Source organism: Cyprinus carpio, chromosome B13, assembly GCF_018340385.1.
Source record: "Cyprinus carpio isolate SPL01 chromosome B13, ASM1834038v1, whole genome shotgun sequence".
NCBI classification, from domain to species: Eukaryota; Metazoa; Chordata; class Actinopteri; order Cypriniformes; family Cyprinidae; genus Cyprinus; species Cyprinus carpio.
Genome location: NC_056609.1, coordinates 25,211,256 through 25,225,071, shown reverse-complemented (window position 1 = coordinate 25,225,071; position 13,816 = coordinate 25,211,256). Strand labels below are relative to the sequence as shown.

The 13,816-nt window shown below is 33.8% G+C and overlaps 1 protein-coding gene across 1 annotated transcript in view; it reads left to right on the top strand.

The window, feature by feature from the left end:
* Positions 1-13,816, top strand: part of pcdh15a (protocadherin-related 15a) — a 173,894-nt gene that overhangs the window by 101,477 nt on the left and 58,601 nt on the right. Inside the window, exons 17-20 of the mRNA XM_042737424.1 lie at positions 546-632; positions 5,189-5,282; positions 7,484-7,612; positions 10,994-11,299. Of these exons, the coding sequence (XP_042593358.1) occupies positions 546-632; positions 5,189-5,282; positions 7,484-7,612; positions 10,994-11,299 (616 nt within the window). The remainder of the gene's footprint in view (positions 1-545; positions 633-5,188; positions 5,283-7,483; positions 7,613-10,993; positions 11,300-13,816) is intronic.

The following is a 13,816-nucleotide window of genomic DNA, read 5'->3' as shown; positions in this document are numbered from 1 at the left end:
CAAGTTGAATGCATTGCATTGTGGGATGCAGTATCCCACACAGTGTGCCCTTTTGTATACTGCACATTTTGATAAATGTAGTAGGTCATCTGGGTATTCTGTGCATGCAAAAAATTTGCATACTACTGAATGCACGGTAAAGATATTGCTGAAGTGGAGTGTGTAGATAGCCATTCTGGCCACATATATACAGTCATTTCTTTTTTCATAAGATAATATGAAATTATTTTTATAATTATACATTATTATCAAATATTTGATGATTTTACAACTCAACTGCACAGACAAATTGAGCTGTCAAACTCAGAAAACATCATAATCAATATCAGCAGGTATCCTGGAAAAAGGTGTATGTTTATAAATTTATATGTGTTATAAAATGTCACTGATTCTACAGTTGTTCATCATGTCCTTCAAACAGACTTGGCCTTTTCATTTAAGTGTATTGTTATGCTGCAATTGATTTTATGTTTCATTGATTTTATGTTTCACCAGCCGGTACTTGTCTGAACTACTAGTGTAAAGTGAGTGTGAATTGATGTATTTTCACAGGCTACAGACCGTGAGCTGGATCCCATCACCTACCAGATACAAAGCGGTGACCCGCAGGAGGTCTTCAACCTTTCACGAACGTAAGTTTTCATTAATAAATACAATTCATCAGTTAAGAACACACAAATCTTGTATTGCAATTCAGAATTCTATTTGTTTGCACATTTTGAACAGCAACATTGACAGTTTTGGGACAGAAATATCTAGTACATATATGGCATATGGTCTATACAGTACGTACATCTGCGCCTCTCTCTGCATGAGAAACCCTCATTGGAGGAATGAAGACAAATGCACAAACAAGCTTACAGTGTGAATGTTTCTGGGAAAGAATGTGTGAGAATTTGAAAGGCTTTGTTTAATAGTAACATGTAGTTGGTTTATTAATGACACTTATGACTGTTGTAAGTAGTAAAAAAAGAGTTATCAGAGCAGAGAGGCAGCACTAATGTTATATACATCTCTTGTCTTATTTTTCTTGTTTCGCTTAATCTGTTCTTTTTTGTCTCACCTCATCTCTGCTTTTGTGTCTTCTCCTCTTGCTTCACCTCACCTTGCCTCGCCTAACCTCACCTCGTCTAATCTTATCTCTTCTCATCAAGGGCTGGCCCATATATCGCATGTGATTGTCACGTGCATTTCGTCAGTAAAGCCGGTTCCCTGATTACCGCTAAATCGCCATCACCTGCTTTCAAATGGAGCGGCATTTAATAGACAGCCGTAGTTCACTGACAAGCTACGCACTATCATGTTCATTATCGCAGATGAATCCCCTTCATAATGAACGCGATATTGTGTAGCTTGTCAGTGAACTACAGCTCTGTCTATTAAATGCCATTCCATTTGAAAGCAGGTGATGGAGATTTAGCGGTAATCAGGGAACCGGCTTTTCTCATCATGTCTTTTCTTATCATTTATCTTCTCATCATGTCTCATCTCATTCTGGTCTTATCTCTTCTCATCATGTCTTTTCTTATCATTTATCTTCTCATCATACCTCATCTATCTCTTTATGCTTCACTGCATCATTATCACTTCATCTGGTCTTCTCTTCTCTTCTCTTCTCTTCTCTTCTCTTCTCTTCTCTTCTCTTCTCGATACACGTCATCTTTCTTATGTTGTGTCATTTCTCTTATCTTTTTATTGTGTTAGTTATCATTTGGTTTTCTCTTCTGTCTTTTTTAAATTGCCTTGTCATCTTGCCTTATCTCTTCTCATCTTAGTATCTTGTCTCATCTCATCTCATCTTGTCTCATCTTTTCTTCACATTTAATCTCATCTTGTCTCATCTCATCTTCGTATCTCATCTTATCTTTTCATCTTGTCTCATCTCATCTTCGTATCTCATCTTATCTTTTTTGGGGGTTTTTATGCCTTTTTTATTGGACAGGAAATAAGAGACAACGAACTAACCAAGAGGCTATCGGCGCATACATCTCATCTCATCTTGCCTCATTTCGTATTATTTCATCTCATCTCATCTTGTCTCATCTCATCTTCATATGTTGTCTCATCTCATCTTCATATCTTGCCCAACCTAACCTCATCTCACAAAACATAATATCACCTCCTCCCATATCTCATCTAACCTAACCTGCCTCATCTTGTCTCATCTCATCTTCATATCTTGTTTCATCTCATCTCATCTTCATGTCTCATCTCATCTTATCTCATCTTGCCTCATCCAGTCTCATCTCAACTTGTCTCATTTCATTTCATCTCATCATCTCATCTCATATCGTCTCATCTCATTCTCACTCAACCTCATATCATCTCTCATCACATCATCGTGTCTCATCTCATCTTATCTTGTTTCATCTTATCTTGTCTCATCTCATCATCTCATCTTCTTATATCATATCATATAATCCCTCATTCCATCTTCATATCTCATCTCACATCTCATATCATCTCATCTCATCTCATCTCATCTCATCTCATCTCATCTCATATTCCCTCATCTCGTCTCATCATGTCTCATCACATCTCATCTCATCTCCTCATCTTCGTATCTTGTCTCATCTCATGTTGTCTAATCTCATCTTCATATCTCATCTCATCTTGCCTCAACACATCTCATCTCATCTGGTCTCATCTTCATATCACGTCTAAACCAAACCTCAACCAACATTGCATCACAACTCATCATCTCACATCATGTCTCATCTCATCACGTCTTCATATATTGTCACATATCATCTTGTCTCATCTTCATATCTCGCCTCACCTCATCTTGCCTCATCACATCTAATCATCTTGTCTCATCTTCATATCTCGCCTCACCTCATCTTGCCTCATCACATCTAATCTCATTTTATCTTGTCTCATCTCATCCTCGTATCTTGTCTCATCTCACCTTTACTTGTCTCTTTGTGCCACAAATCATCTTTCTCATCTTGTTTCATTTGGTCTCTTCTGCTTTCACCTTATCTCCTCTCTATTCATTTTATCTTGCCTCATCTTGCTTCAATCTAATCTCATCTCATCTCATCTCATCTAATTTCGTCAGCTCTCTTCTAATCAATCTCATCTCATCTCATCTCATCTAATTTCGTCAGCTCTCTTCTAATCTCATGTGATCTGGTTTTCTTACTCTCTATGTCTCTTCTCTTCTCTTCTCTTCTCTTCTCTTCTCTTCTCTTCTCTTCTCTTCTCTTCTCTTCTCTTCTCTTCTCTTCTCTTCTCTTCTCTTCTCTTCTCTTCTCTTGATTAATATTATCAGTAATGTCACTAGTAAAAATGTGGAGAGGTTTTGTGAGTTGACTGCTGAATTAAAACCCTCATTCATTGATTTGTCTTGCAAAGGATTTTTTTTTCTGTTGAAGAAACAGCAAAGACAGTTGAAGAGTCATTAAAAAGGGATGTTAAAATTTAAAGACTTTGCCTTGAATGCTATGTGGCCGGCAGAAGGTTTGTGAGGCCGAAAGAAAAGAGAATCCCAGTCACTGAAGTGTTTTATACGGCTGTTTCACAGGCTTCAGAGGACACGTTCAATATCGCTTTTGTAGAGGTCAACTGAGGAGGAATATAATTCTACACACACACACACACACAAACATGAGCAAGCAGCACAGCAGCCTGCTTCTTCTGCTGTGTGTGACTGCAATGTTAACAGGATCTTGTCTGTCCATCCTCATCCACCACTTCCCCCATACATACGTGTGAGCTCACTGTAGGATGAGCCTGGTGATTCACAGAAATCCTATTGGTCTACAAATGATAATGGCGTCCCTGTGGCTAGCGGTTCAGCGTGGATGATCACAGATATTGGTTGTTGAATTTCACATGTAGATACCAATGTTTATTTACTATCTGCGTTGTTTTAGCAGCTGATTCAACAAAGGAATTATGCAAATTATGGTCACGACACAAACACACCCAAAAATGTAATCCTGAATACAATTTCCAAGGCACAGTTTCTGATCTTACATGTCATTCTGTGTTCTGAGTACGTGTTCTACCTCATCATTATGAAAATAATCACACAATTAAACAGATAGATGAAAATTCTGTCATCATTTACTCACCCTCATGTTATTGTAAAAATTTTGTTTATGTTGATTTTTTTTCTATATAATGAAAGTGGAGGAGCTGTTAAGATAAAAAAAAAAATGTCTAAAAGCATGTTAAACATGTCATAGAAATAGCCTGTATGATTCATAACTCTGAATAGCAGCAATAGATTTGAATTTGGAAAAGATGTTGTGCATTGACACTTTTGCTGTCAAGTGCTATTTTGCATATTCCAATTTGGTGCAACACGATTGGGTTATGAGACCCAATGATGTTTGTCATCATTGATGTGACACATCTTGAAGCACCATATTTTATATATATATATATATATATATATGTATATATATATATATATATATATATATAATATATATATATATATATATATATATATATATATGTTATGTTTCACTATCCACATACATTTTATGAAAAAGAGCCCCATCCTACATAAAATCTCCCTCTGAAAAGAATCATGGAGGTCTGCAACAACATAAAGAGTAAATGACTGAAATTTCAGTTTTGGGTAAAATGCTCATTTAATTTAGTTGACAAGATTCATCATTGTCCTCAATAAAGACATTTTGAAAAAAACTTTTTTTTTTTTTTTTTTTTTTTTTTGCTGACTGTAATTAATTTTTGTCCATTCAATTTTTGTCAGTTCAATTTAAAGTAATTTATTGACATGATTATGCTTACATACAGCATTGCCAAAGAATTATACAGAATAATGACAATGACAATAACAATACAAACTGTATTAAGGTGCAAACAATGAACAAAATCAAGAAAAAAAAAATATGTATGAATAAATACAATGTAGATGAAAAATACTATGTCATAAAAAACAACATTTATCAAGCCATAATGAAGAAAAACAATACAGTAATATTATGTACAATTATGTTCTTTGCTTATATTGATCAAGGCAGTAGTTGGTTTCTGAGGGTGTGTAGCTAAAAAATATATATATATATTAATTTTTTTTTTCTCTCTCTCTCTACGTTGCTTCCCTGTTTGTCTCTGTGTACTTTTTTTAAATGACAGAAAATAAAGCTAAAGATTATGAGAATAAATATTTAAATAGAAAATTTAAAGAAAGTGTTATGTGTCTGTTCAGTATAGGTCTTCTGTTGCTGGCCAAACCTCTGGACAGAGAGACCATTGACCAGTATCGCCTCATCGTCACAGCATCTGACGGCCACCCAGGAGGGGTGAGACTGCACCCATACGACAAAATGAACACTTTTACACTGACTGACAGCTGCTCTGATTCAAACACCCGATCTCTTCACAACCTCTTTTCATATCTTTCATATAATATATTTTATGCCACATTCTCGTGTTGCTTTAAATGCATATTTTCACAAAAGCAACCACAAACAAAGCTGGAAAAAACTCTGTATTTCTATATAATTTGGTATTCATTCGTTTTTTCCTTTTGCATAGTCATTACTGTCAAAACGTCTCAAGGATGTTCTGTAATGAGACTCAGTGCACATCTTGTTTAAACATATTCACCTTTTTAAAAGAACATTTACTTGTATTATCAGCTTAGCTTCTCTAATGAGAGAACTTCAGCAAACAGAGAAACGCTGGAGTGCTAAATGACTGCATGAAGCTCATTTATCAAACACAAGCTGATATCTGTAGAGCCGATGAAGAGGGAGTTTTCAAGGAAGACATGCACGTTAAAAGCATTTTGAGACAGAAGGACGTGCCTTCATCTTTCCATGCGCAACATGACTGGGCAAAATGACTTTCATCTGGTCAAACAAGTCCATTAAATCATTTACATTTCAGATCATGGACATAGAAAGTGCACAGCGGTTAATTAATCAATGTAATTTACCTGACCTCCACCTCTTAAAGCATGATAATGATATCTAATGAAATATTCAGTGCAGCTCACATTCTTGAGATCAAACAGGCTTCAGCGGGGTTCAGCACATTCGTATTGCACTTGTCCTTCAGTCTGTGTGTTTGTGTGTGTGTGTGTGTGTGTGTGTGTGTTTGATGGTGTTGATGCCTCTTGACAGAATTGTAGGGAAAAAGAATTGTAGTGCACCTGAAAATGTTTTTGCCAAACAACAACTCCATCTATGACTACATACTTCCCTTTCCAGAAGATTTTTTTTTTCTTCTTTTTTTTTCTTTTTTTTGGTGAATTAATTTTTCATGCACATCCCACTGGGATTTAAACTCTACATGCTGATCTTGACTGATCGGTTGAATTTATATTCATCACTGTGTGCTATTAAACTTTTAAGCCCCAGGAACTCAATTGCTTATGATTTAATTACATATCTGCACATGTGTTTCCAGAATAGAGTCAGAAACTAAATGGTGACACTATTTTTTATTTTTTTCCAGGGAAGTCATTTTTAATATTTAAAAAGGCAACAAATAAGACTGACAGACAGCAGCATGGTGTATGTCAGAGTGAATGCTGTGAAAGGTTCAGGGTTTGACAGCAAGTGCACACTGAACTCCAGGGTTCAGTAGAACTGTCAGGACTCTGCTTTTTGTAGGTTTATAGGCACAAACAAACAATTTTCTGCAAAGACCTTCATATGAATATTAAAGCAGAAATGCTTTTATTTTTTAATTTAGTATTTCTATTTTATTCTCTTTCCAAATTAGTATAATTATATTATTAGTACTATTAGTAGTATTTTTTATTATTATTATTATTTTTTTATAATTAGATTGTAGTGTTTTAGGGCTGCAGAAGTGAATGCTGGAACTAGTATCATTAAAAATATTTAATGGCATTTTATTTCTCAGCACAGTCTAGTGTTGTTGCTTTTTAGTGCCTTGAACATTCAAATAAATATTAAAACATAATATATACTTTTTATTTAACTCAAATTAATTAGCTACTTTTCTTTTAGTTTTTATTTCTATTTTATTACCAATTTGTCTTTCTAATTTAGTTTCTTAGTTTTTTAGTTTTTAGTCAGGTGGGTTATAAAGCTTTACAATTTGCCATTTGCCAAACAGAAATAAATAAATAAATAGTATTATTATTATTATTATTATTATTATTATTATTATTATTATTATTATTATTTTTAATCAACTAAAATTAATTTTAATTTAATTTTATTTTAAATTTGGAGTCATTAAAATATATGTTAGCTTAGCTTTAGTTTTTCCTGTTAGTTTTTATTTGGATTTTGGTTAAGGACAATCTTTCATTTCATTTTTGTTAACACTGGCATAATCATAATCATTCTTTGTTGCCATTCAACAATATTCTTACCAAAGATTTATTACCCTTACCAACCTCAAAAATCATTTATAAGATAATAAAATCATTTTGTTTCAGGAAGAATGTTGATCTGGTAACTTGTCATTCTTATATATTTAATTAATTTCTGATGATATTTAATTAATCTGTCCTTATTTGTAGATTTCCACAGCCACTGTCAGCATTGTCATCACAGACGTTAATGACAACGACCCCAGCTTCGACCTCACTCTACTCAGAAACCTGACCGTGAGGGAGGAAGCGGCCAGTGTGTTCGTGGGTCAAGTCAGGGTAAGTTCCTTGACAAAACATATGACGTATCTTTGTTTTGGTGAGTTTGCAGTCTTCCGAGGGTCTCGTGAGGTTCCCACCTGACGCCCCTTCAACTGTCATGCCACACAGATCTTCAGACATCACTTTGTATTGTTCTCTAATTAAGTCATGGTAAATTAGAATCATTAGTCACCTTACAGTCAGTCCCTGATGACTGCTTCTGTTCCGCTTTGCCAAGCGGTTGGATTTTTAATTAGCGTGTTTGATTAATCATGCTTTGGTTGGTTAGAAAGATAATCAATGCAAGATGCGTCAGGCTTTCATTCACAATGCCGTGTTGTCATCATGCGTCTCTTTACCGCTCATTTGTTTCTCTGTGATGTCTTGATCACTGAGTTCGGTGCTGATGTGATTGACAGGCATAAGATGATGCGACAGTGCCTTTGTGCATCAATAAAATTGTGACTGAAATCATTTAGCAAGGGTTGATCTCATGTGGCATGATGTTGTTTTCCAGAAGTAACAACTAAACAAATAAAAACATAAGTTGGATCTTTCTCTAAGAACTGTTCTCTTCGTTTCTTCATCGTATTTCTTTTCATTTCATGTTTTTTGTAGGTTTATATATCCACAAACAAACTAAAAAGTCCTCCCTAAATGATGTGCAAAAACCTTCATCTAGACATAATTAATAGTTGCGTAAATGCTTTTTAATTTAGATTTAATTGTTTTTAGATTTTATTGTAATGTCAGTCTCTCTTTCCAGTTTAGTTTTTGTTTTCATTCATTCATTCATTCATTTATTAGTTTATTTATTTATTTATTTATGTTTTAGCTTTAGTGTTTTAGAGCTGCAAAAGTAAATGTCAAAATGGTATCATTAAAATATTTTTAAAAAATTCAGCACAGCGTAGTGTTATTGTTTTTTAGTGTCTTAAAACCAAACATTAAAGAATAATATTAAAATATATATATATATATATATATATATATATATATATATATATATATATATATATATATATATATATATATATATATATATATATATATATATATATATTATAAACTAAAATTTATTGTGATTTTTATTTCTATTTTATTATGATTACTTTGTCTTTCCAATTTAGTTTAGTTTTTGTTTTAGTTAGGCTGATTCTTAAGCTGTCAATATAATATACCAATTCCCATTTTTATTTTGTATTTTATTTTATTTTTTGATTTGTTTATTTTTAACGAATGAAAAAAAAAACAGACTAAATTGAGTACAATTTAAATTCAATCACAGAGTCATGATTTTAGTATAAATAAAACATTATTGCCATTGAAATGATTTAGTGCGTGTTGTCCTCATATGGCATCATATTATTTTTGTGAAGTAACTACTAAACAGCTAAAAATTAGTTTTTTTGGTTGTTGCTAAAATCAGATCCCTCACTCTGAGCTGTTCTCTCACTTTCCATCATCTTTCTTTTCATTTCATCATCGTCTCATGTTCTGTGTAGTCTGCCATGTTCACAACAAGCAGGTGCTCACCAAACTTTGAGGCTTTGCTCTCAAATTCACACACAGATCCCTGTGGAGATCAAAAACACCTGGATTCTTATTGTGCTGTGACAACAAACAAGCGTACGCATACGGACACTTACTTCACACATCACAAATGCACATCAGTGTGTTCCCACTCCCAAAGCCTTAAGATACTATTCACACTGAGAGCTTCAAGCATTCTACAAAACAACCCATTCTGATAGACCTTTTCACCTTGGGGTCTGCCTATATTATATTATATTATATTATATTATATTATATTATATTATATTATATTATATTATATTATATTATATTATATTATATTATATTATATATATTATATTATATTATATGCAAGTTATGCATTACAGTTCAAATTGGTATTTTATATTACATAAAATGAAAATAGTAAAATAAATACATTTAAAATAAATGCTGTTTTTTGGACTTTCTGTTGATTAAAGAATCCTGAAAAAAAGGTATGATGGTTTCAACAAAAATAATAAGCAGCAAAATCATCTTTTGTTTGCAGTCTGTTGGCAAAAAGGTGAATCAAAACTTATAATAGATGGTGAAATGTTTGATGGAATAGCAGTCAGCAGTGACATTAGGAAACAGGTTTTTATTAATGTATTGTGTAGTGTTGTTTGTTTATTTATCGCTCTGTTTACATATTCATTCCATTAGTTAATTATTGAGGCGAGCAGATGCCATGTAAGTGTGCTGTCAGGACGTTTGATGAGTGCTGCTGGTGAGAGGGCCACGGGCAGCACTTTCATTCCTCAGCACTCAGATGTGGCTGTAATTTCTCAAGGCTCAGACGTGCTCTTTTCATTTCACTTATTTCCATTCGCCCGCATTTGGATTTTGGCCCTTCATTCCATCATCTTCCTGTCCCTCCTCCCATCTCTCTCTCTCTCTCTCTCTTCTCCCAGAGTCTGTGTCGTTCATGTCGCTAACCCTGCATGCTTCTCAAATAACCCCCCCAGTTATTCTTCCCATTTGCATCTGTAATTACTACAGGAAGGAATTATAGCAGGCACCTCTAAAACCATTACAGCAGAGCGCTGCTCTCCTGCTCACATACAAATGAGCCACTGTAACCACGCAGGAATTGAGATTAGTTCAGCAAGTATTTATTTCTTTGCTCTAAAGAACTTATTATTCTTATTATTCTTATTATTATTATTATTATTATTATTATTATTATCAGTAGTAGTAGTATTATTTTATTTTATTTTATTTTATTTTATTTTATTTTTTATTGTAAAGGTTGTGCTGTTGGTGGTTGGTAAAGGTGAAACCAAAAGTAAATATATCCCTGATTTGAGTAACTTTATATCATAACAACAATTTATAGTTGTCTTAATGGAGTTTATAAATTGAAGGTGTTTTTTATTTTTTTTTATTTTTTTTTTTACGTTTTTGAAATTTCTCATGTTTAAAAAGACTACAAAAATGCAGTGCAAACAATATCATACATAGAAAAAATTCAAATTAAAATCATTAATCTTACAAAATATATATATGTCAGCTTTTAGAAGTACAGAATCATACATAGTACTGATACTTCTCTCACTTCTGATCAATTTCAAACATTTTTACTAATTAAAAGTATTTAAAAGAAGTGCGTAAATGTAAAAAAAAAAAAAATACTGACTCAAACCTTTTATTATTATCTTATTATTGTTTATTTATTTATACTACAACATTACACATTACAGAGAAGGTGATTCAGATTTGATTCAGTGAGAATGATTCAGTGGCAAACTAACTTGATGGATACAAACCAAAAGAAGATTTAAATCAAGTTGATTTAAATAACTAAAACTGCTGAATATACTATATAAATATCTCTGTTTTCAGGCCACCGATCCTGATGCCGGGCTCAACGGTCAGGTCCGGTATCGTTTGCTCTCCTTTGCGTCTCTGTTTACCATAAATGCCATGGGCAGCATCTTCACTGTGGTGCCGCTGGACCGAGAGACCCGGAGCCAGTACGATCTGATTGTGGAGGCGTCAGATGGAGCGGTGGACCCTCGCAGGACCACCATCACACTGTTGGTGGAGGTGACAGACATCAATGACAACAGCCCTGTGTTTTCTCAGCCCATCTACACCATCAGCATCCCAGAAAACACCCCGGCTGGAACCGTCATCCTGAGACTCAGTGTAAGTGCTTGGTTATGTAGTTCTCTCATGTCTGAATACTTCACGCTTTGACGTTGCTGAGTGGCATAAGTTGTTGAAAAAGTTAAAGGTGAACTGCGAAATTTCTGCCTCCGTTCGACCCGGGCATCTAACCTGACTTTTAGAAAGGAAGGAAAAGCAGATTGTTTGTGGGTGTGTTTGTGTTTATTTATGTGTCTGTCTATCTGTGTTGTGTCTTCTGGCCTGACAGTAACTGGCTGATTATGTGTGTTAAGTTTCCCTTGAGAGTGTGGGGGGGAAACGTCTCTGCGTTTCCCTGTTTATTCCTGACGGGCTGCATATTTAACGAGATAAATATTGACAAGCTTGACAGACCCAGTGTGAAAAGCAGGAGATGCTGTCTTGTGGTAAATGTGCCTCTAAACGATCACGCTCTTGGGAGTTTTAGCAGAACGCTAAAGCAACAATACAATCACCAATGAATTTTACATAAACTAGAGACAAATATGAGCAAAAAGTCTGAGAGACGAACTCAATAAACTGTTACGCCACTTTTTGGATATCATTTGCAGTCCAACTTTAAGGGATAGTCTCAACAAACATGAAAGTACTGTCATCATGTCATCTCAAGTCTGTATAACTTTCTTCTAGTAAATATCAATAGGGTCCAGTGTTGCCTGGATATCAGTTATGGTTATGGTTAGTCTTGATGTTTAAGTTCGTGGTCTGAAAATGTTACTGTTTGCCATAGATGTAGATTTGGTTAATATAAAAGGTTAAAAGAAAAGGTTAATATAATAGTAAATAAATGTCTGGTTTCTAATTAATTATCAGAATCCAAATGAAGTAAGTAATTGATTAACTCAAATATGTGTGTTGCATCAAAGCATTTTAAAAAAATATAATGCATGATATGGTAACCTGTATTTCTTTATTTTTCTTTTTTTTTTCTTTTTTCATAAATATATAAAAACAGGTGGCCATATGATGGCAATTTATATATATTTTTTTTTTATTTATTAGATTTTGTATATTTACAATATTACTGGTGCAAAAGCTTAAAAGATCTCTTTGCTTACTAGGGCTGAATTTATTTGATCAAAAAATACAGGGAAAAAAACAGTAATACTGTTAAAAAATTAGGCTATTAAAATTTTAAATAGCTGTTTCATATTTTATATATTTTAAAATGCAATTTATTCCTGTGATAACAAAGCTGAATTTTCAGCATCATAATATCTAATCTTCATTTATTGTCACACGATCCTTCAGAAATCACTCTGATATGCTGATTTAATGCTTAAAAAACATTTCTTATCATTATCAATATTTAAAACAGTTTTTGTTGCTTATTTAATATTATTATTATTTATTATATTATTAATATTTTTGTGGAATTCTTTATACATTACCATTCAAAAGTCTAGGGTATTTTAAATTTAAGTAAATAAATAAATAAAAGTGACAAAGATGTTTATAATGTTATACAATATTCAAAATAAAAGCTGTTCAAAAAACTTTTTCAGTCAATCAAATAAATTCATGCATACTGGTTTTCACATTAATATTAAGTGGCAATAAAAAAAAAAAAACTGTTTTCGAAATTGATCATATTAATAATTTAGTACCATTAATAATTGAGAACCAAAATCAACTTTTGACTGTATATATTAAACACATATTGTTTAACGACATATGTGTGTAGATGTGGCCAGATGTATTTGTGTAATTTGGCCTAAAACAATATGTGTTCAGATACACAACATTATCAGCAGGCGCAATTGAAAAAAAAATGAATTCCCGTTTAAAATAAAGATTTAAATATGTGTGTGTGTGCGGCCGGTGGATGAGGGGTGTGTGTGTGTGTGTGTGTGCGATCGATGAGGGGCAAATGAGTGACACTATTTGAAGACAGTGATCTTGCTGCTTTATTTTTATCTCAGAGTGTCTGACACCTTTGGGTCCCCGCAGCACTGGCTGGTGTCAGAGCGCCGTGGATCCTGTTGACAGAATCTGGTCCGGGGCTGATCTTCTAATCAGATTCCCTGTGCAGTTTCTCTCTGGGGGTCCTGAGCTTTATTTATATACTTCTGAAACCTTTGATATCAGTGTAGAATTTAATTCCTTGTGCCTCCCACATCAAAGAAAGACACCTGAAAGGTTCCCACACCCTCAGAGAGACAGAGCTGCTCAGCTTTCACTCCTAATCAGCTTCAGATGCACACGCACATGGAACACAACTATGACTCTATGTGTCCTTAACGTGTGCAGTGGCCCCAAAATATATCTGGACACCTGAGGCACACTTAGAAATGTAGAAATGTCAGTGCACTATACTTTATAACAAAATATCAAACCAAGTGCCATTTGTTTAAAAAAAAAAAAAAAAGGATATTTCAAACACACTTTTCAAGTAAAACATTTCACACCATGATGTTGAAAAGTCATTATGCATTTGGAAAAACGCCCAGTATAGTTTGGACTTAATATCTTGTCATCTAATGCAGTGATATTAAATCAGATGAAATGCACTGCGAT